Source organism: Macrobrachium nipponense, chromosome 26 (assembly GCF_015104395.2).
Source record: "Macrobrachium nipponense isolate FS-2020 chromosome 26, ASM1510439v2, whole genome shotgun sequence".
Classification (NCBI taxonomy): domain Eukaryota; kingdom Metazoa; phylum Arthropoda; class Malacostraca; order Decapoda; family Palaemonidae; genus Macrobrachium; species Macrobrachium nipponense.
Window position 1 is genome coordinate 66922362 of NC_087215.1, and position 25000 is coordinate 66947361.

General features: G+C 36.5%; 1 protein-coding gene across 9 annotated transcripts in view; it reads right to left on the reverse strand.

Moving 5' to 3' along the window:
* Window positions 1–25000, reverse strand: part of LOC135200357 (uncharacterized) — a 373732-nt gene that overhangs the window by 42269 nt on the left and 306463 nt on the right. For 8 of the 9 annotated variants that reach the window (XM_064228954.1, XM_064228953.1, XM_064228955.1 and 5 more), the window contains 4 exons: window positions 4902–5095; window positions 3609–3766; window positions 2986–3155; window positions 890–1136 (listed from right to left, as the gene is read on the reverse strand). In XM_064228954.1, the coding sequence (XP_064085024.1) occupies window positions 890–1136; window positions 2986–3155; window positions 3609–3766; window positions 4902–5095 (769 nt within the window). Of the gene's footprint in view, window positions 1–889; window positions 1137–2985; window positions 3156–3608; window positions 3767–4901; window positions 5096–14159; window positions 14447–25000 lie in introns of those variants that run through there. The other variant, XM_064228951.1, reaches the window with a different exon arrangement.

The window sequence follows — 25000 nt, forward strand, 5'->3', positions numbered from 1 at the left end:
TTCACTATAGTAGTAATAAAACTTTCAATCCGTAAATGAATACAGAATATATATTGAATCCACAAAGATTCGAATACAAGAGCATATGGAATTTCGTGCAGTTGAAGGTATATTTTCCATAAGCTACTCTAGTCCATAAACAATCTTATCCACTGACTGCATTTATATCAAAACACCACTTTTGTAATAATAAAAGACTATATTTGCATCAATACACAACCATATTTGTACCAATAAACAAATTCTCGTATCCTAAACTTTATAAGATCAAACAACAACATTTGTACCAACAAACAACTTTCATTCTTATCAACAAACAACTAACACTTACATCAACAATCAAATACTCTTATTCATAAAACAAAATCAGACCTACATACGGACGGACAATCACGAAAATTTATAAATGTCGAACTCGTCACAAACTAATGGAAGTTCTTTAACCACGAGAGAGATATCTATATCTATATCTATATAAATATGTATCTATATATTAATATATAGATATTAGATATAGATATTTAGACATATATAATATATATTGTATATATTATATTAATTATATTCTATAATATATATATATCGATATTTGTAGATCTATAGATATAGATATCTATATATCTATTTACTGTAATATATATATAATATATATATTATATTATATATAGATTATAGATATGTATGTGTATGTGTATATATATATATATATATATATATATATATATATATATATATATATATACATATACATACATCAAATAAAAAATAGAGGGAAGCTTATCTCTTTACCGAGATGAACAGAGAGTACCTTTGCTATTAATCCGGTCTCATTACGAGAAATATATATATATATATAAAAAAAAAAGACGAAAGCGCAAGGTAGACCTACCCTTTTCCTCCGATCCTGGCGGCCAACACGGCCGAAAAGTTATCGGAATCGAGTGCCAAATCGCATAGAAGGGCGAGCGTGTGGGTAGGGGAGTGCGAGAGTCCAGGAGGTGGGCGGATGTCGAAGATGCCACGCCCACCTCCGCCCACGCCCTCGCCGCCTGCCGGGTTGGTGACATCCCAGGCACGGACGGTCCGTAACATAGGAGTCCTGTCGCCTAAGGTTAGCTGTTTAAGGCTGATGGTTTCTGCAATGGAGATAAGTTCTGATTACACCACAATTCAGAGAGAGAGAGAGAGAGAGAGAGAGAGAGAGAGAGAGTTAAAACTATTTAGGAATTCGACGTAAAGCAGAAAGCACATTTTACTGATTAAACCAAAAGTCAATGTTATTGCAGAGAGAGAGAGAGAGAGAGAGAGAGAGAGAGAGAGAGAGAGAGAGAGAGAGAGAGAGAGAGAGAGAATCTTAAAAACTATTTAGAAACTACATCAAGCAGAAGGAACATTTTACTGATTAAACCAAAATTCAATGTTATTACACAGAGAGAGAGAGAGAGAGAGAGAGAGAGAGAGAGAGAGAGAGAGAGAGAGAGAGAGAGAGAGAGAGTGTTAATAAGTCTCAAAAAGTATTTAAAAACACCACGTCAAGCAGAAGGAACATTTTACTGATTAAAACTACAATAAATTTATGGTTTTGCAACTGAAACCTTTACCCAAAATACTATAATAAATTTATTGTTTAACAATCGAAACCTTTACCCAAAATACTGTAATAAATTTATTGTTTAACAATTGAAACCTTCTCCCAGAAAACTAAAATATGTTTTTTTTTAACTGAAACCTTTACCCAAGATACTAATAAATTTACGGTTTTGTAACAAACATTTAACCAAAAAACTATAATAAATTTGTTTAACAAATGAAACTTTTACCCATAAACTATACGTACTAAATTTATTGTTTAACAATTGAAACCTTCACCGAAAAAACTAATAAATCTATTGTTTAACAATTTAAACCTTTAACCCATAAAACTATAATAAATTTATTGTTTAACAGTTGAAACCTTTACCCAAAAAACTAAAATAAATTTATTTTCAACTGAAACCTTTACCCAAAAAACTAAAATAAATTTATTTTCAACTGAAACCTTTACCCAAAAAACTATATAAAATTATTTTTCAACTTACACCTTTTCCCAAAAAGCTATAATAAATTTATTGTTTAACAATTGAAACCTTTCCCCATAAACTATAACAAATTTATTGATTTTCAACTGAAACCCTCTACCCAAAAAATATAATAAATTTATTGTTTAAGTATAGAAATATCGTTATAAACAGATTAGACAATCTTTTAATATCTGATAAGATTCAATGTACAAATACAATAAACATACACTTGTATTATGAAAGGTATTCGAATACCTTGGTCGGATAGCTAAGTCGAATACCTTAATCGAATAACTGGTAGAACACAAGATCAAACCCCTTGGTCGAACACTCGTGTCGAATATAAAGTCGAATACAAGATCGAATAACTCGGTCGAATATAAGATCGAATACCTCGGTCGAACATCTTGTTCGAATACATACATGGTGGGTTACCTTTGCTGAATACAAGATCGAATACATTGGGCGAATATACATAGGTGGTATACAAGGTCGAATACATGGTCAATACCTCGATGGAATACAAAGTCGGATACCTTGGTTAAATAACAATGGGTCAAACATACATAGGTGGAATACAAGGTCGAATACCTTGAAGGAATACAAAGTCAAGTACCTTGGTCGAATACCTAGGTTGAATACATTGGTCGAATACCTTGATGGAATACAAATTCGAATACCTCGATGAAATATAAAGCCTATACCTTGGTCGTATACAAGGTCGAATACCTTGATGAAATACAAAGTCGAATACCTTGGTTGAATACAGGGTCGAATACCTTGGTGGAATACAAAATCTGATACCTGGGTTAAATACGAGGTCGAATACCTTGAAGGAATACAAAGTCGAGTACCTTGGTCGAATACAGAATCGAATACATTGGTCAAATACATTGGACGAATACAAGGTCGAGTGCAAACTCACCTAAGAAGGCCGGTTTGGCATCGTTCAGCTTCGGGTCAAGCAGGGACTTGAGGCGGGTGAAGATGGACGCCGAGGAGAAGACCCACCACCTGTTGATGACCAGGTTCAGCCACTCACAGGTCTCGTCCGCCTGAAGGGCGCGTCGGCGGTGCAGGCGGAGGGACTCGTGCCTTTCAGGGTGGGAGAGCGTCGAAGGGAGAAAGGTGGAATGATGATGATGATAATGACACTGTCAATACATTGTAGGTGGAATTGATAATGATGAAATGCTAAATTTGTGAATCTGCTCAAATTCAAAGACCAAAGACTCAAGATATTGGCAAATCAAAGTTGTTCCATGTGTGAATGGAGAGAGAGAGAGAGCGAGAGAGAGCGAGAGAGAGAGAGAGAGAGAGAGAGAGAGAGAGAGAGAGAGAGAGAGGAAAGGAAGGAGGGAGAGATTGAGAGTAATATAGGGGAGGTCAGAGAGAGAGAGAGAGAGAGAGAGAGAGAGAGAGATAATGGCAAATATAGTTGTTTAAGGTATGAGAGAGAGAGAGAGAGAGAGAGAGAGAAGAGAGAAAGAGAGAGAGAGAGAGAGAGAGAGAGAGAGAGAGAAGAGAGAGAGAGAGAAACTTTCTCACCTTGTGGCCTGTTCGGCGATGCTCTCCAAATTACCTCTGACCAGACCCCACGTCAGCCCTACAGCCACCAAGAGCCACGCCCACGAAGCGCCACACGCCCCCAACACCCATGACCCGACGACCACGCCCACTAAAAGGACCAGCACGCCGCCCACTGACTGTGGAAGCAAGATAAGAGAGTTCAAACTAAGTAGTCCACAAACGACAACATATTTCAAAATAAAACTTCACGTAAAACTTAGGCCAAAGGCCAAGAGCTGGGACCTATGAGGTCACTCACCACTGAAAGGGAAACGAGTAGGTGGTGGTTTGAAAGGTGGAACAAGAGGAAAAACTAAGAAAAAAAAGCTGCACTATTAGGAAAAAGTGGGAAGAAAGATGGAAGAAAGAGAATATGAACGGAAGCACAGCAAAATGAATGAAAGGAGACGCAACTAGGGACCGAAGGGAGGATAAGAACAATGATATAATAATTGTGCTAAAAAAAAAGACTTAATCCAAATCCTGGAATAAAATTTTTTTTAAATACAATATCATAAATCAAACAGATACAAAAGCAAAGCTTAAGGAAACACTTTCCACTTCCTATGAATCGGGAATCAAATATAAGGTGGGGGTGAATATTCATGAATGTAGTTACTAAAGGCGAACGCATCATAAAATCATCTCTGGAGTCACAATTCCGGTTCATTAGCAAGTGATCAGTGAAACTGACTAGTTTTATATAGTACTTGGTATATCAAGGAGACCACAGATTTAAAATTAGCTGCCAATATTCGAAATGTTGAGGTTAAGTTTGGTGTTTTTACAGATTAAAATCATCCTCATAGTTATGTCTTAACAGTCGACGCATGAACACATTTAAGCACATTCTTCGCGTAAATAATCATTGGCCTCAAATGAGTGCAGCCAGAAATACAAAAATAAAAATAAAAATTAATGAGGAATTCCACATCGTTGCGTCAATCGGTGGACAAGAGATAAAAGTGGAATCAATTAAATGAATGTATATCTACATTACATATATTAGTGAAGAACAGCTATATATCATACTGGAATGGAGTGGAATATATAACTGAAAATAATTGTTAGGAGAGGGTGCGTAGCAAGATGGAAGAAAGAGAATATGAATGGAGGTACAGTAAAAGGAATGAAAGTGGTTGTAGCTAGGGGTCGAAGGGACGCTTGCAAAGAACCTCAAATAATGCCTGCTATTTACTATATTGGTGACTACCGTGATACCTACGACTTAAGTAAAATTGTTAAAAATCTTCGCAGACTTCCAAACACTACCTTGGAGTTACGATGCAAGAGCTCCTGGAGGTCGTCCTCGGGAATAATGGAGCCTCGCGAGGCGTTCCCAGGCTTGGCACTGTTCCCGTGGCCCTTCTTGCCAGAGGAGTAGGCGCCCCCGCGGGTGTGGGAGGGGGAGTCGTCTGCCAGGTCGCTCTCAGTCCCATAGGTTTCTTCCACGTACCTCCAGGAGCCTGGAATAAATAGAAGATAAAATTTAGTTCCATTTACTGTTAAGTGTTCAGCTTTTTCTTCAGTCTAACTGCCAATTCAACACGTTGAAATTTTTATCATAAAATTTAGGCCAAAGGCCAAGCGTTGGGACCTGTGAGGACATTCAGATCTGAAAAGGAAATAAGAGTAAACTGGTTTTAATAGGGTAACAAAAGGAAAACCTCGCAGTTGCACGATGAAATAACTGCAAGGAAAGGGTGGAAAATAAGTTATCTTAATTTGGCATATGCAATGTGACATCTGAACATTTGGTATGCCATTTGAAATAGAATTACAACTAATTCAGTCGTTAAAAATACCATATTCAGTCTTCTTTGTTTATTTCATCTGAATGTTTTTTTTTTTTTTTTTTTTTTTTTTTTTTTTTTTTTTTTGAGTCTCGAAGGAAGACTTCAAACCCAACGATCTTCATGACCTTGGAAAAAAATATATATTATATATATATATATATATATATATAATATATATATATATATATTATATATATAATATGTATATTAGTATATATATATACATATATATGTTATCTAGATATAATACTATATATATATATACATATCTATATATACATATATATATACATATATATTATACAGTATATATTAAAAACGGGTATATATATACGCATATATATACACATATATTATACAATATATATATAATATAATATAATATATATATATATATATCTTATATATATATTCTAATATATATTATATATTATAGTCTCCATAACTTTAGACAGAATGCTGGTTAGGAATATTTGCAAAGAAAAAGTTTTTTTTTTTTTTTGAGTCTCGAAGGAAGACTTCAAACCCACGATCTTCATGACTTGGAAAAAATATAATATATATATATATATATATATATATATATATATATATATATATATGTATATATATGTATATATATGTATATATATATATATATATACATATATATATATATATATATATATATATATATCTATATATATATATATATATATATATATATATATATATATATATATATATATATATATATATATATATAGGGTATATCTCCTAACTTTAGTACAGGAGAATGCAGGTTAGGAATATTTGCAAAGAAAAAGTGTTTTTTTTTTTTTTGAGTCTCGAAGGAAGACTTCAAACCCAACGATCTTCATGACTTGGAAAAAATATGATATATAATATATATATATATATATATATATATATATATATATATATATGTAGTATGATATGTATGTATATATATATATATATATGGTATGTATATATATATATATATATATATATATATATATATATATATATATATATATATATATATATATATATAATATATATCTATATATTATATATATATATATAGGGTCTCCTAACTTTAGTACAGGAGAATGCAGGTTAGGAATATTTGCAAAGAAAAAGTTTTTTTTTTCCAGTGCAGATATTCTTGAAATTACTTCCCTCAAGTTATATTTGCCTTTAGGCAGTGAATTGCAGATCAAGATCTGAACCGTAATTTTAGGAATCTCTAGGAATGCGTTGACAAGCTTCAAGTGGATTTGGAATGTGGATTTAAAGTTATATATAAGTGTGTACGTTATCACATCACCGTGATTCATATATACGCGCATTAAGCTACCAAAGTCCTATAATATCCAATTCGCTCTACCTCGGAATGAATATATTTTCATATTTGTTAACCGAAGGGGAATTTCTTGACTGAAAAAATTCCCCTTAGGTTAACAAATATGAAAATATATTCATTCAGAGGCAGAGCGAATTAGATATTGAAGGACATTTGTGGCTTAATGCGTATATATAAATGTGTGTTTATGTATATGTTCACATTTATATAAGCATTACAGAATACACGAACGTTCTGTATCATCTCTTTCTCTCAATTCTGCGAAGAACTTTTAAGGTTGGAGGAATCCCGATGACACATTCCATCTCGGAAATGTTATGTATCCTGGGGAGTTCTTCTCATCCCCTCAGGAGTCTCATCGGGCGCCAGGGATCTATCGGAAGCTGCCTCCAGCCGCCGACACGTCCTTGAACGAACGAATGAACGAACGAGTTTCCACAACTGCTCCCAATTTGGGTCCACGTCAAAAGAACGACTCCTTGGAATGTAAAATTTAGGACAATTGCCAAGCGCTCGGGCCTATGAGGTCAATCAGCGCTGGAGGAGTTTTAAAAAGGTTTAGGAGATGTGACAGGGGAAAAACCTCAAAATCGGCTGCACTGTTGCACAATGAAAATTGTCAAGAGGGGGTGAAAGGAAAGATGGGAGAATGAATACGAACAGAGGTAGTACAGACAAAAAGAATCAAAGGGGTTGCAGCTGGGGGTCGAAGGGACGCTGCAACGAACTTCAAGTAATGCCTACATTGCACTACGTGAGGTGTACCGACAGCACTGGCCCATACGGGGGTTAGGTAAAAGGAACTACTTATCTAAATTATTTTCTGTTGTTGATGTCGTTGGGTACACACGTGCAAGTCTAGGCAATGTAGTTGCAATGGAATAAACTTAAAAAAAAATAATCAACCTGGATAAACAGACCAACAAATTACATTTGCAAAAAAAAAAAGGGATCTGGTGAAATTTGAGTATAATTCTCTATGGGGAATTCGGTATAAGAGCAATTAATACCTAAAATTGGATAGAGCGGACTGTAAGACAAATTAATTGCCAGTCCTCGGCAATGTTAAATGCCCAAATGCCCATGTCACTTATTTCGTAACAACCTAAAATACAGTAATTGTATAATAAGTAACAGTTTCACCTCCACTATAAGTACTACTGCTCCTGCTAATAATACAGTAAACATATAACTTTCAAAATACAACTTCCAGCTGCCAGTTAATTAAATTTTCTAGAAAATAATCGTTGCCAATTTCACCTCACCGGGTACCCCAACAAAACCGTCAATATGGCGGGGGAGAGAAACTCAATAGAGTAGACTAGCTCATCCAGTCTTGCCCGCTTGTTGATCCACCCACCGAAAAAGTACTTTTGCTTTCTTCGAAAGGAGAGTTAGAGGTCTCGAGTTGTTGCTCCCACCACCGATGACTCATGACTGGTGCCCACCTCCGGTGTCAGGACGTGTTAAAGTACTTTCTCCGAGGGTGGATCAACAAGTCATAGGTTCGCTTGCCTGTGACTACTTGCAGCCTTGCCACCCTTGGACTATTTGGTCTGGTAACACTGTTGAACAGCGAGAGAATTACAGGCAAGTAAAGAGTGCAACTGCTTTGAGGTTTTCCTCCTGTTACACCTTTCAAACCCGTCGTGTCTTTGCCCCTAGTGTGGAAGTGGCTTCAAATTGGGAATGGAATGGAATATGAAATTTAGGCTTGAAACCAAGCACTGGAATCCATAGGGATTATTCAGCGCTATAATGAAATTGGTTTGACATGAATATTTATGTTGATTTTATAAACTAAATAAATACAGGCGATTTTAAAACTGATAAAAACGGATATCCGCCATAAAAATTATAACTTAGCATTTCGTGAGTGCAAACAGTAGTAAAAAACTTAAACATACATATACCATACACATGCTTCAGAATAGGAGGAAAACCTCGCAATTGCATTGGAAAAAAAATTTGTCAAGGGAGGGCGTTAGGTAAGATGGACGAAGAGAATACGAGCGAAATGGACAAAGTATGATCTTCCCCTTTGCCTCTTGGAAACGTCGGGCGTACGAACCCCTTCCACCAGCTCAGATGAGGATAATTGAACTGTCAGGAACAACTCCCTTCCCTATTGTGCACAGGTATAGACCGATGCGCTTTCGTACTAACTCCGCCAGGAGAGACGTGACTGACTCCTGACAAACGATTGAACTGCAGTTTCATTGCCAGAATTTCTATTTGTCTTTATTTTATTCTCGGGTCATGGAATGGAATGGAATACACAAATTGAGACCAATGTGCGTTGAAAGGAAAATTGAGAGTTGAAAGGTTTGAAAGGTGTAACGGGAGTAAAACCTCAAAGCAGTTGCACTATGAAACAGTAGACAGTAAGTTGGGAGGGAGTGAATATGAGCGGAGATCGTGTAAAAGGAATGAGAGGTGTCAGAGAGAGAGAGAGAGAGAGAGAGAGAGAGAAGAGAGAGAAGAGAGAGAACGGCGTAATTATTCCCCAACTAATTCGCGTGAATTTGCAACAGTACCAACTCAATGCTTCTATCTCCAGACAATTAAAATTTCAAGCGCCATTTTTTTTTCTTTTTTATTACCCAACTGGATTCCAAAACACAAATTCCCCTGATTCAATTCGCTATTGTTCCGTGCAAAAGGGCTAAAATGCGACGCACGAATTTCCGTAATGTTCCTTGTTGCAAATGAACGAAATATATACACTCACTCAGGTTACGGAATGGAACATAACAGTTTAGGCCGAAATTTACAGGTTCCCAAATCAGCAACGTAACCCATCAATTATATGTTTTCTGGATAATTGGGTCGCCTGGAATAGCTCAGAAGTGCCTTGGCTTTTACTGGAACATATGATTTGCATGAATGGCCGAAAATAAATTCTGCATATTTAACAGAATGTATCGTTACTAATTAGTGAGCATATTGGCCTTCTATTACTCTCCTTTTGATGTCAATGAATAAGTCACTAAGCCTATAATAGAAAAAAAATTAATTTATCACTATTGCCTGTCTACTTTAATAAGTAGGTATCTTCATTTCCTGCTTCATGGACAGATAGAAAGATAGACAGAAAGATAGATAGAAGAGATAGATAGACAGATAGATAGGAGAGATAGATGGATAAATAGATATATGGTTCGATAGAGGGATAGGTGGATAGATATAGAGGGCTAGAGGGATAGATAGATAGATATAAAGATATAGATAGATATAGATAAAGATATAGATAGAGGGATAGAGGGACAGATGGAGGAGGAGGAGGAGGAGCGCCCAAAAGCCCAATAACCCTACGAGGGCGGAATTAAAAAGAAAAATATATGAAATATGTGAAGCCTCTGAGCTCGTTCACATTCAGCACTATCTACAAATGGTATGACTTATACGCCATAAAAATATACGCCCGTAGGGTAGTAGTAGACTCCGTGTTTTAACAAATTATGCATGGGCACGAAACCGCACCACTGATATATTTATCGTTTGGAATATATATCACCCTATTCCACCACTTCAGAGAGGGTCTCGTGGGCGGGTCCTAAAGAATTTAGGGTGTGTGTGCATTTCCAAGTACCTCCTGTGGTGGTGGGCTTGTTCCATATGAATAGGGTTCACCTTCTGAATAATAATAATAATAATAATAATAATAATAATAATAATAATAATAATAATAATAATAATAATAATAATAATAATAATAGCAACAACTTGAAAATAAGAAAACTTGCTTTAAATTAAAAAGGCCAGCCAAAACGAAAAGAGGTGCCCCCCCACCCTTCCACCGTAGAAACCTCAGCCTTAGGGGCAAGATAAGTGGCCACTATCGTTAGGCTTGTGTGTGTGTGTGTGTGTGTGTGTGTATGTGTGTGTGTGTGTGTGTGTGTGTGTGATTCTTTAAGAATGAAACTCAAACGTTGTTCACGAAGGGCCCATTTATGGTTTTAAAAAGGCCACAAAAATGAGAAAAAGTTAGGAAAACCCAATATTACGTCTCAAAGTTGCGGGCGAAGAGATTCCATGCATCTCGATGGAGTTTTGGGGAAAGGAGAGAGATGTAACCTTTCTGGAGAAAGTCAAGGTGCTGAACCTTTGATAATTCGGCTATTGAAAGAGAGCAAACTGACATTGAAATAAATTGAGAGAGAGAGAGAGAGAGAGAGAGAGAGAGAGAGAGAGAGAACGGAAACTGACACTGAAATACATTAAGAGAGAGAGATGACCGTGTGAATATGTGACTAAGTGACTATGCGACTATGTGATATATTTAGTGATTTTTCGTGAGAAATCCCTAGACTAGAAAACACCATAGCAACTCCCATCACAGACTACCACATTCGTAGTCAACTCAGGCCCTGTACATTACCATACAGCCCGACTTCTGAATTATAGTTCTCCCCCCCACAAACCCGCCCCCCCCCTCACACACAGTTTGGTGATACCAATATCCTGGACGTGGAACGTGCGAGGTAGTTTAAACCGATTAAAAAAAAACTTCTTTTCAAGTGTAGGAATAACTTTGAGAGAATCATTCTTACCTTCAGTTAGTCTAGCAGGTTTCTATGTACGTTTAATAACCTGTATATAACTACAATGAATAGAAAAGGCCAAGCACTGGGACCAATGAGGTCATTCAGTGCTCAAATATATAAGTGGAAAGAAAGATGGAAGAGAATATGAACGCTGCAACGAGCCTTAAGTATACTAATGCTTGCAGTGCACCTCACTATCCTCCTACTGGGAATAAATTAATTTCCCAGATCCTCAGTCAAACTGAAGAATTTAAACTTTCTAATGTACCCTATTCGACAAATTTCCAAGCGAGTATCCTAGTCCTCTATGGTATGAGAGATTCAAGGGCCACACCAGCCCCATTTATCCACTTCAAACCAGGCTATCTAAAGTTAAAAGACCAAGAGACAGTTATCAAAAAGCCATAGTAATCTCTAACAGCTAAGAAGCCTCCTGAACAGTTTACCTGGACAGGTTACCTGAAAGGCTCGACCCCAGTCTCTACTTAGATTTGGACCACGATCGGTAAAGCAAACAAATAATAAGAGCCCTTTCCACTTACGTCATCCAATCTCAAAAACAATCCACGTCAAATTATAAATTTTTTTAAACAACATCCTACTCTCGAAATTGATATATTTTCTTTTGACGGGTTACGTAGTATATGAAGGCAGCCAAATCTTGTACGCCCAGAACCAAGATTAAGAATCAATGCAAGTATTTGCTGTGCTTTCGTCTGCTATTGAGAGAGAGAGAGAGAGAGAGAGAGAGAGAGAGAGAGAGAGAGAGAGAGAGAGAGAGAGAGAGAGCTGAACCAATAGTTGAAATGCAACAGAGTATTTCACACAGTTGTTTAAAGTCAAGAAAAAAAATCTCCAATATAAAATAAATAACAAAAAACTCAATCTAACTCTTGCCGCTGTAGCTGTGGAGTCAAGAGTTGATTTTGTATTTTGTTTCAGCTATTATCTTAGTAATACAAACGCCCTCGATAAGCCCTAGCGGTGTTCGATAACAATGTACGAGAATTTAATACCTTCGGTAATTGGATTGCGCGAAACTATTGCTATAAGTAACATCACTGATGCCATTGATGTTTAAGGTAATATATATATATATATATATATATATATAATATATATATATATATATATATATATACAACAACTTACATTCTACCTTCCATAATCTCTAGAGGCAAACATCATTCACAATACAAATAAATAAATACAAATAAGTAGATAAATAATCCACTTCTTTCCTTCGCTTCAATCTCACAGGCAAACTTCCACCTCCCAAATTGCACTAATTCTTCTCCCGGGCGAAAAAGTCGACCTAACTAGACTATTCCCGCTAATTAAACCTTAGATGAAATTGAGGGGTGGGTGTTCTTAGTATTTAATAATTTATTTTTTAAGTCCTCTACTTTGGCCACAATTTTTCTTTATATCAAAACTATTAACTGAACCATCCTGGTGATTTCATACTCTGTTAAGAAAATGTTGCAAAGTTATTCATTTTTTTCTTTTTAGATTTGTTCTAACCTTTTATGGTGGCCTTTTGCCAGCATGAGCGAACCTCGAAACTATCGATGAAACTACCAAAATTCGTCACTTTGAGGTAGACTGTTAAATAACTATATATGTCAAAACTCCAATCTCTTTAGCGGTTAACTATTTCTTCACTTAATTCCTTCCGAACTACGGCACTGCCATTTTATATACTGAGATGCACCGAGCAACCTTCATACAAGGTAAACCTTGTGATAAAACCTTAAGGTAAAAGTTAAATGGCCCTTTACTAAGGACGGTGTAATATGCATTAAGCACTACGGCAATTCTACTAGAAAAGCTCCCCTATGCCGCCTGGGGGTGGGGGGGGGTTTAAACGCAAAAAACGAAATAAGGTAATTAACGTATCACGGTAACTTTATCATATATCAACAGCAATACAGTATATACGCCCTTTTTATAAGCCCATTTTACATTTAAGTCTAAATCTCATTAATAAAATATACCTGCAAGCGAATATCTTCCTTGGATTACCAGAGTTAATTAGATGTTCAGTCTTAAACAAAAAAACTTAATCCAAAGGGGCGATATATTAAGCAGGCACCTTAAGACACTGCCTTAAGATGTTTGAATTGAACCGAACCAACAAAATCAGATCCTAAAGCGAGACACCGAGCCCTAGTCCTAAACTCACCTTGAAACACCATCAAATACCCTGAAGTGACACACTGAACATTAATCCCAACTATACTTTGAAACTCCATCAAATATATACTGAAACACTTAACCCTGTCCTGGACACACCTTGAAACACCTAGTACCGTAACCAAACACTGAACCCTAGTCTTAGATACACCTTGAAACAAAGTACCGTAAGCTGAAATACTGAAGCCTAGTCTTAGACACACCTATATAGAAACACATCGTACCATAACCAAACACTGAACCCTAGTCTTAGACACACCTAGAATACCTAGTACCGTAACCAAACACTGAACCCTAGTCTTAGACACACATAGAACACCTAGTACCGTAACCAAACACTGAACCCTAGTCTTAGATACAACTAGAAACAAAGTACCGTAAACTGAAATACTGAAGCCTAGTCTTAGACACACCTAGAAACACCTAGTCTTAGACACCTTGCAACACAAAGTACCGTAAAAACAAAAACACTGATCCTTAGTACCTATTATCACCGCCCATACGTTGAAACTACAAGTCTCTCTTCATCAGCTAAAAAAAACCCACCGAAATCTACAAAATATAAATGGAGAGAGAGAGAGAGAGAGAGAGAGAGAGAGAGAGAGAGAGAGAGAGAGAGAGAAGTAACAAAGTTTCAAATTACCGCTCACGACATTCTTCAGATTCAGTCGCACGAGGAGTCGCTTCAGGAAGTTCACCAGACGGCGTTTTAGCGACAAGCCCGCCGTCATGGCACCCCCCTACAATATCTTCCGCTACCGAACTCTGCTGAAAGCTTGCCACGGCGTCACACGAAACACCATCTTGTTATATATATCGACGGGGTTCTGGAATCTGGATTCCAGTATAAGAGCTGGAGGTACTAGACGCTAGAACAAGAACGCTTCTACTACTACAGCGCATCGCTCGGAGTCGCTAGTCGCTAGTCGCTACAAGACTGGCGACTCAATTCTCAATACAGAAACTCTCGTAGAGACCCGAGCCCTTCAGCTGGTTCAACCCCAATTACCGGCAGCTTGTTTGGGCGAAACGGTAATAGCTGGTAGTAACAACTATCCGACTATTTGAATGTTTGGGAATAGTAATTTACGCCGGTCTTGGATCTCCAACCAAATACGGTGGGCGTATGGGGCTATTTATACATGCATATATACATACATGCGTAAAAAACCATAACATATATGTATATATATACGCACACCACTATTCATATAGACGCATTAAAATCTACAAATGTCCTTTAATATCTCTACCTCGGAATTCATATATTTTCATATATGTTGACCGAAGGGGACTTTTTTTTTTTAGCTGATACGAATTTCTTATCGACTAAACAAAATCACATTCGGTCAACATATACACGAAAATATATGAATTCCGAGGTAAAGCGAATCACTAGGTATTAAAGGACATTTGTAGCTTAATGCGTACTATATGTACGTGTGTGTACACACACACATATGTGTGTATATATATATATATAATATATATATATATATATATATATATATGTATATATATATATATATATATATATAAATATATATATCTAGAATATATATATATATTATAGTATATAATTTAATAATATATACTATATATATATATATATATATATATATTATATATGATATATATATCACAGATCCAATTAGTATATCATCATATATATATATATATATATATATATATATATATATCTATATATATATATATATATATATTATATAGATATATATATATATCTCAGAGGCCAACAGTATACATCAGCAAAATAAATAAGTAAACAATAAACAAATAAAGCTGCGCAACACACAAGGACTACGCGCTAACACAGAGAAAAACGTTGGGGGGGGGGGGGGGGGGGGATGGAATCGGATTAGCCAATTCAACGACTCAAAACCTTGCATAAAGCGAGACTGCAAAACTCCTTTGCAAAACTCGAGCAATTCCTTGTGGAACAATGAACCGCATTGCAGCCATATATGCATCTCGATCTCGAATTCCAGGAAGATTTTATTTTTAAGGGGGGGGGGGGTGGGGGGGGTAGAGGAGGGGGGTGTGGGGGTGGGGGGTGGGGGGTTAATTAATTCGCGTGGCTACTGATTAGCATAATTCATTATCTGGTAAGGGCATAAGCAGCGTGAATCACATCACATTTAGCCCTGTGTGTGTGTAGTATGAGAGAGAGAGAGAACTTGATTCCGTTCCATAACTGGATTTAATAATGCCGTGTCAAAACAAATAACAATGAGAGAGAGAGAGAGAGTCAATTCTATCAACCATACTAAGATTTAATGCCACAATAATACCCTGTAATTTTACGATTGTATTTTCACCAAAACATGTGTATTCTCTAGCACTCCTTTTCCTCCAACCTCTAGTCTCAGCAAAAAATTTATATATAGACTTTTGAGAGTTCAAATACTGAGGCTAGAGGGCTGCAATTTGGTATGTTCGATGATTGGAGGGTGGATGATCACCATACCAATTTGCAGCCCTCTAGCCTCCGTAGTTTTTAAGATCTGAGGGCGGAAGGACAAACAAAAAAGCCAACTCAAATGATTTTTTTTCTTTACACATACAAAACAACCAACCGCGCCTGGGTTGGTTAGCAACCTCGTTTTAAAGGGAAATTAGAAAAAAAAATGAAAAAGAAGGACGTCCATTATCTCAAGGATTAAACGTCACTTTTGCATCGCGAGAAACGGCCCAAAATAGACCCGTATCAAACGCATATGGGACGTGAGGTATCCCGCAACAAAAAGACAGGTCAATTTATTCTCGATGAATAGACAATGGCTTCTGTGGGTTGCAAGTCATCAAAAAGCGTTTCGTTTTGAGGGAGAGAGAGATAGAGAGAGAGAGAGAGAAGGGGGAGGGGGTCACATACATAATGTGTCTTTATGTGTCTTCCCGATTACAGTTATAAAAATGACAGCGCTCAATAAAGTCTTAGCAGTCTACATTTTTTTTGTTATTTGTTGAAAATGGCATTTTTGACGCACGAAAAAATAAGAATAAGAACTCACTAATCGAGAGATGCAGCAATTTATTCATATTTTTTTTTAACAAGAAGGGCTAAGCCTGTTTTTATCAATGCCGTTTTTGACATTTGACATCAGTCCGTTTACATGTTTACATTTTGTTGGCGAGTATTATCCATTCTTAAATCCACAGTAAGGAGATTTACTAGAAATTGTGGCTGGATATGTTTATTATCCGTTCCGTAAAGTGATGCACAGACCCCTTACGGATGGGAAGGGGGGGGGGGGGGATTGCTAGTTGCCTCGACAAGATAAGCTGGAGGCTTTGAATTAAAAAAAACAACAGCCTCACAGTACTTTCTTGACTATCCAGTACTGTGAACTGCAAGTACGACCTCCCCCACCCTTTTTTGTAGAGAATACGACCACTTTTTTTTTTTTTTTTTAGGAAAACAGATCTTCCCCATTTTTTTAAAAGTGCGACCACTTTTTTCGTAGAGAAAGACGACCGACCCATTTCATTTTTTTATTTTTATTATTTTTTTTTTTTTTTGGTAGAGGAAGTACGACCAACCCCCCCAAACCCCTTTTTTGTAGAGAAGTACGACCACCCCCCCTTTATTTTGAGAGAGAGAGAGAAGAGAGAGAAAGTACGACCACCCCACTTTTTTCGTAGAGAAAGGACGACCGCCCCATTTTTTTTTATTTTTTTTTTTTGTGTGTAAAGAAGTACGACCACCAACCCCCCCCCCTTTTTTTGTAGAGAAGTACGACCACCCCGATTTTTTTGTGGAAAAGTACGACCACCCCACCATTTTTGTGGAAAAGTACGACCACCCCACTTTTTGTGAAAAGTACGACCACCCCACAGCGCCACCCCATTTTTTTGTGGAAAAGTACGACCACCCACTTTTTTGTGAAAAGTACGACCACCCAACCCCACCTTTTTTGTAGAAAAGTACGATTCCCCCCTTTTCTTTTTAAAGAAAAATACGACCTCCACCTCAACATTTTTGTAGAAAAGTACGAACTCCTTCTTTTATATATATATATATAAAAACACGACCTCCCATTGTTTTTATTTTTTATTTTTTAAAGAAAAGTACGCACCTCACCCTTAATTTATGTAGAAAAGTACGACCACCCTTTATGTAAACCGAAAAAAAAAAAAAGTACGACCTCCCCTGTAATTTTTGTAGAAATGTACGACCTCTTCATCTTGCATAAAAGTACAAACTCGCCCCCCTCCCCCAGGTAGAAAAGTACTTTTTTTTTAAATAGAAAAGTACGACTTCCCCTTTTTGGTGGAAAAATACGACCTTCCATTTTTGTTGGAAGAAAAAAATAATACGACTTACGTCACTTACGTCATGACACAGCTGTGAAAGTCGTATCAGGCTCCCGGAGCAAAAAAATAGATAATAATAATAAATAATAATAATAATAATAATATAATAATAATAATAATAATAATAATAATAATAATAATAATAAATAAAAATAAAAATAAAATAAAACAAAAAATACTAGTAGAAAAAATATTCAAATCCAGAAGGCAAAAGATGAAGTCTGTAAAAACAGTGACCAGTAAGATGAAACGAAGTTCAAAGGACATCTCTCTCTCTCTCTCTCTCTCTCTCTCTCTCTCTCTCTCTCTCTCTCTCGGGAGCAGCAGTGGTACATCATCTTCTTCTGTACCCTTTTTTGGCCTTTCTTTTACCCAAGAGGGTCGTCATGTAGCGGTCGCAAAAAACATTTCCTTTCTTTAAAAAAAAAAAAAAAAAAAAAAAAAAATTGGAAGGAAAATGCCAGTAGCAATATGAGGCCTCTCCAGAGGTCGAAAAACATGAGGTTACTGTATGGCCCCTTGTGACCGAGAGAGAGAGAGAGAGAGAGAGAGAGCCCCTATCTGTACTCCCAGCATCATATGTAAGCAGCAATATAAGGTCACCAAAGAAGACGAAAAACAGGAGAGAGAGAGAGAGGAGAGAGAGAGAGAGAGAGAGAGAGAGAGAGAGAGAGAGAACACTCTTATCTGTGTTTCCAGCATAATACGTAGCAGCAATACTACGTACGTAGTTTCTCGCTAAAGAGATATTGAAAGATTTCCAGCAAGATTGCAGCAGCGAGATGCGACTAAAAGACCAATCAAATCCGAGTCCGAAAATGCTCTCTTGTTTTTCGTCTTCGTTGGTGGCCTTATATTGCTGCTTATGTATGATGCTGGGAGTACAGATAGGGGTTCTCTCTCTCTCTCTCTCTCTCTCTCTCTCTCTCTCTCTCTCTCTCTCTCTCTCTCTTCTCGGTACAAAAAAAACTGTCTTTCCGCATTACTCGTGAAGTCCAACGTACCAGAAATACGAGGGAAATATTAAAGTCCCTTTCCCTCAACAGTCCTTTTTTATTGTTATTTTCTTTTTCACTTCTCTTTTGCCCAAGATGCCCCTGAGAAGAATAGCTTTTTTTTTTCTTTCTGTTTCTTAAAACAACATGAAAAGAATAGTTTTTTTTTCTTTCTGTTTCTTAAGACAAACCATCTATCAAAATTATGACGTGCATATGTATCTATTTGCATATATATATGTGTGTATTTTTTTTTTATTGTGAATGCTAAATCTGATCCATTACAAATAACAAATAAGTACAAGCTACGAAACTTGCGCGCCTGATTCAGCTTAAATTAGTACAAGCTATAAAACCTTTTCCTGATTCAGCTTAAATTAGTACAAGCTATAAAACCTTTTCCTGATTCAGCTTAAATTAGTACAAGCTATAAAAACCCATGCTGATCAACTACATTTTAAGCCAGCTATAAAAGTTCCTCCCATTCAGCTTAAATTAGTACAAGCTATAAAACCTTTTCCTGATTCAGCTTAAATTAGTACAAGCTATAAAACCTTTTCCTGATTCAGCTTAAATTAGAACAAGCTATAAAACCTGTGCCTGATTCAACTTACATTAGCACACGCTATAAAACTTCCCCCAATTCAGCTTAAATTAGTACAAGCTATAAAACTTCCTCCAATTCAGCTTAAATTGTACAAGCTATAAAAGTGCTCCAATTCAGCTTAAATTAGTACAAGCTATAAACATCGTGCCTAGTTCAGCATTAATCACAATAAAAAGGTTGACACGAAAAATAACCTTTGAGTATCGTACTCTGGGGACGGGGTTGCTAGATCATGCACTAGGCCAGCAAGCGCTGGGGCCTATGAAGTCCTTCTGCGTTGAAAAGGAAGCTGACAGGTAGAGGGTTTGAAAGGTGTAACAGGAGGAAAACCTCAGAGCAGTTGCACTATTGAAAGAATCGATAGGAGACAGGGAATGCGAACGCAAGGGGACGAGGGGATGACACAAAGTACCTTGAGTAATATCTAATTGGCTGGAAGGCTACGTCGTTTCCCCAATACAAGGGAAGTAGTATAAAGTTCCGTAGTTATTGCATACATTAACCTCTATTAACGGGTTTTTCCCCCAACGAGCATAGAATTACAAAATTTACAAAATATATATCATCATACTCACCAAGAATTATAATTCCACCAAATGGTGTATATATTATATATATATATATATATATATATATATATATATATATATATATATATATATATATATATATATAGAGAGAGAGAGAGAGAGAGAGAGAGAGAGAGAGAGGAGAGATTAAATTCGGATAAGTAGGTTACAGCAGCTCTGTACTAATATATATATATATATATATATATATATATAATATATATATATATATATATATATATATATATTATATAATTCATATCACATTACCGTTATTTATATACATATATCGAGCTACCAATGTCCTTTAATATCTAATTCGCTCTACCACAGAATTAATATATTTTCATATATGTTTAGCCGAAGGGGATTTTTTTTTTTTTTTCGATAATAGAATTGCCGGCCGACGGGCTCGAACCATCGACATCTTCAATTCCCGCGGGGTGGGGTGGGCTAAGGCTTCACTGCCAGTCCTGGAATTGAAAATGTCGATGGTTCGTGCCCGTCGGCCGGCAATTCTATTATCGCAAAGAAAAAAAAAAAAAAAAAAAAAATTCCCCTTCGGTTAAACATATATGCAAATATATTAATTCCGAGGTAGAGCGAATTAGATATTAAAGGACATTTGTAGCTCGATATATATATATATATATATATATATATATATATATATATATATATATATATATATATATATATATATATATATATGTATGTATGTATGTATGGAGAGAGAGAGAGAGAGAGAGAGAGATTAAATTCGGATAAGTAGGTTACAGCAACTCAGTGACATTTACACAAACTGAACGTGAAGGTCGATGTGTTGTATACCGTCCCTCAATTTTATCTCAAATCCCCCCCCCCCCCCTTCCTGTTTGCTAGTTGAAAAAAAAACTTTTGTCCCCCCCCGCTCCTCCTTGCTTCTTTGAAAAAAAAAAAAAAAAAAAACTTGGAAAAAACATGGCTGCAGCATTTGTCTTTGAAGTAATGAAATTTTTCTCAATGCTCCCTTAAAAAAAAAAAAAATGTCTAAGTTAGGAAAAACCATCTCCCAGAATGTGAGGTTGATGAAATAAATAGTGCTGATTTTCAACCCTTTGAACCCAACAACTTCAAATGTCAATAATAATAAAAAAAATAAATAATGAAAAAAATAAATATCTGGTTAGGACGTTATCTCTCTCTCTATTTTTGTTGTGGGTGACTGGCTTCCATCATTCTCGCTGTCAGACGAACTTTCATCACTGCCTCTTGTGCAAGAATTCTGTAAATAACTTTCATATACATTTTGGTACACGTGTATCGTTCCATGTCTGTAAGTTTGTTAAGTTCTGTATCTAACTTATATGCTGTCATTATTACGCTCACGTCCGCCTTTCATTCAAGGAAACGAAGACTTAAAAATATATCACACGTAAATGTTTATGGAAACAGGACAAACACGTCTTCCTCAAATATACATTCATTAAGTGCATTCCTCCTTATCTTCCTTAATCGTCCTTATCCTTCTTCCTTCCCATTCGCACTAAACGAAGGAACACACACACACACAGACGAGGGGATTACTACCCAAATGCCCTCCTCTATGGCATTAGCGCCAGCAGTTTGATGGCATACTCTGCCGTCGGAGTTGGTCCCAAACTGAGCGCCTTCAGTGCCATCAAGGCACTAAAGGAATCAGCTAAGCTGTCCAACTCTTGTTCGTTCGTTTTTTATTTGCTACCGTGCCTCTGTTGCAGGAAAGTTTATTTATTTATTTATTTTTTTACTGGTCCTTTCGTTTTTTTAGGAAGTATCATGTACGTACGTACTCTTGGAAACGGCGTGAAGATACCTGCAAGGAATTGGTGAATTTCATTTCACGATATAGAAAAAAAAAGGACTTGAAGTTAATCACTAACTTCTTCCCTTAGAAAATAACTTTGTTATTTGTGAAGGAAAAATGAATTTTATTTACCGTATTCTAAATTTATTACGTAACATAGTCTGTAAGTAAAATAAAAAAACTTGTTCTATATCTAAAATAAAATCTTGCTGATGTCAAAAACTACAATTCTAAGAATAGCAATTTAAACGGTTTGTTTTGAACTGCCGGAAGTAATATAAAAACATGTATGCACGCACACACACAAACAAACAAATAAATAAATAAAAATACTTAAGTATGAATAAATATATGTATGTGTATGTAGGTACATTTTGCTGGGCAGGGAGTTCATCTGCTATACAGTAACTAAATTGAACTGGCCAAGAATAAATAATCGATACAGTGCACCATTTCATCATCTCTCTCGATAAACAACAATGCAATATCTAGCAATCAAATCGGCGTATATACGCGAATTGCAGATTGCTATATCAGTTCATGAAGCAAATCCGTGCAGCGGACATTTTAAGCGTAAAAAAAAAACCCAAAAAGCGAATATTTTAACAGTAAAAAAAATGAAAATCGTACTACGAACATTACGATGTTCGTCCCACAGATATAGTTAATTCGTAGTCGACACATGAATTTGGGGAATGAAATGAAATGTGAATGCCTTTAGCTTAAGTACCAATAATATCGCTACTATAATTATCTTCTTCTCTCGCTATTAAATGTTTTAGATAAAAAGTGTTTATGTATATTCTGTGTATGCATGTATGTATATGTGTATATACATAAATATATAATTCATATATATATATATATATATATATATATATATATATATATAATATACATTCATAACTTCATTTACGCACTCATTCATTCATTCACACACTCATTCTCTCATTCATGCATTCATTCAGTCACCCATTAATCTATTAACTCATTAATTAATTAATTCATTCATTCATTCACTTCTTCACTTACTCATTAATTCATTCATTCACTAATTCCTTAATATATTCACTCATTCATAAATTCATTCATTCACTCAATCATTAATTAATTAATTAATTAACTCATTTATAAATTCATTCATTCACTAAATCATTTATTAATTGATTCACTCAGCCACTCATTCATTGACTCACTCACTCACTCAAAATGACAGCGTTAAAAATCACAATTCCCCCGTTTCGCTAACATCGTATTTCAAGATACGATCTCTCTCTCTCTCTCTCTCTCTCTCTCTCTCTCTCTCTCTCTCTCTCTCTCCACTTTTCAAACATAAATATATTATCCCACAATCTCTTAGATAAAAAAATTATAAATTGAGTAACTCTGTACATAGGGCTATACTCATACATTAGCAGACTCTCTCTCTCTCTCTCTCTCTCTCTCTCTCTCTCTCTCTCTCTCTCTCTCTCTCAAGCTGTTGAAATGGCTACAAGATAATCGTCAAAGGAGAGAGAGAGGAAAAAATCGATGTATTAAACGCTAGGCATCTCATCTTGCATTCGTTACATCCCGAGAGGCAAAATACGCACAACGCATTTGAAATTATGACGTCACAAAAGGCAAAATACTCCTATCGCCTCAGAAGTTATGACGTCACGAAAGGCAAAATCCGCCTGTCGCCTCAGAAGTATGACGTCACGAAAGGCAAAATACGCATAACGCATTAGAAGTTATGACGTCACGAAAGGCAAAATACGCCTATCGCCTCAGAAGTTATGACGTCACGAAAGGCAAAATACGCCTATTGCCTCAGAAGTTATGACGTCACGAAAGGCAAAATACGCCTATTGCCTCAGAAGTTATGACGTCACGAAAGGCAAAATACGCAATAGCCATTACCTAACGAAGTTACACGTGCAGACTTAGCAGGCTTCCCTTAGGCAATACCTGTTGAATACCGGGCGATCGATCAGTGAAAACAAACCGAGGAACTGGGGAGGGGGGGGTGGGAGGGGGGGGGGGGGGGGGGGGGGGGGGGAGCGGGGGGGGGGGGGAGATGGGAGGGGGCACCTGAGAAGCAACAGGCAACTTTAATATGCTTGCCTGTTTCCCTCCGTAGCGGTGGGAGATGGAAACAAAGGCCGCTTCTAAAAGCAGTCAATGAAAACATATGTCTTACGTTAAAGGGGAAATTTGCGTATGAATAATAACTAAATAAACAAATAAATCATTAACTATATAACTAACTCAAGGAAGTAAAGGGGAAAGTCTTCCACTAAATGAGAAAAGACGTCTTACTCTAAATAGAGGAATGAATCACGATCAGAAAACCGACTAAAAGCAGTTCATGAAAATATCTCAGGCATTAAATGTGTGAATCCATAATTACGTACTGGATAATAACTGAGCAAAAGACAGTCAAAAGACAATGTCATACGCTAAATTTACGAAAGATAGCTTGTTCAGTCACTTTAAGTTTGCTTACTTTCATGGAGCTAAAACTGGAGGAAAAAAGAAAAAAATGGCGTCTATGAGTAGCTAGTGAGAGAAATAAAACTTATTTTTCTCGAACAAATAATTAAACAACTAAAAGATTTGTCAAAGTCGAGCATCATAGTTTCTAAGAGCAAATGAAAATCAGTTTTTATACCCATTAAAACCTGAAATAAAAAAAAAAAAAAAATACGCACACAATCAATACAAAAATAAAAAATTACGAAGCATAAAATAGAGAGTTAAAATAGCTCAAATGTCCTCAACAAAGTCAAAAGTCAACATTCTGTATTACATTAAAAATGGTGATTACATACAGGTCTCTCAGCGAAGACAGGACGAAACAATCTGAGAAAATCTTAAATCAAGAGAGATCTGCTGAAGACAAGAGAGACACACATACGCGTATTGGGGTTCCCTGGACTCGTCTGAATGCAAATGGCCTCCTGGAACTTGCTTCCATAACCTCTTGGGGAACCTACGAGGTGTTGTTGATGGCGAGGTCAATTACTGGAGTGATTCCGGCTGGCTCGACATTTGGGTATTTGGGAAGACATCCGCTTTCCCCTGAGAGCCTCTGGGAGAAGTCGGCGAGGACTTAGGAAACTGAGAGAGAGAGAGAGAGAGAGAGAGAGAGAGAGAGAGAGAGAGAGAGAG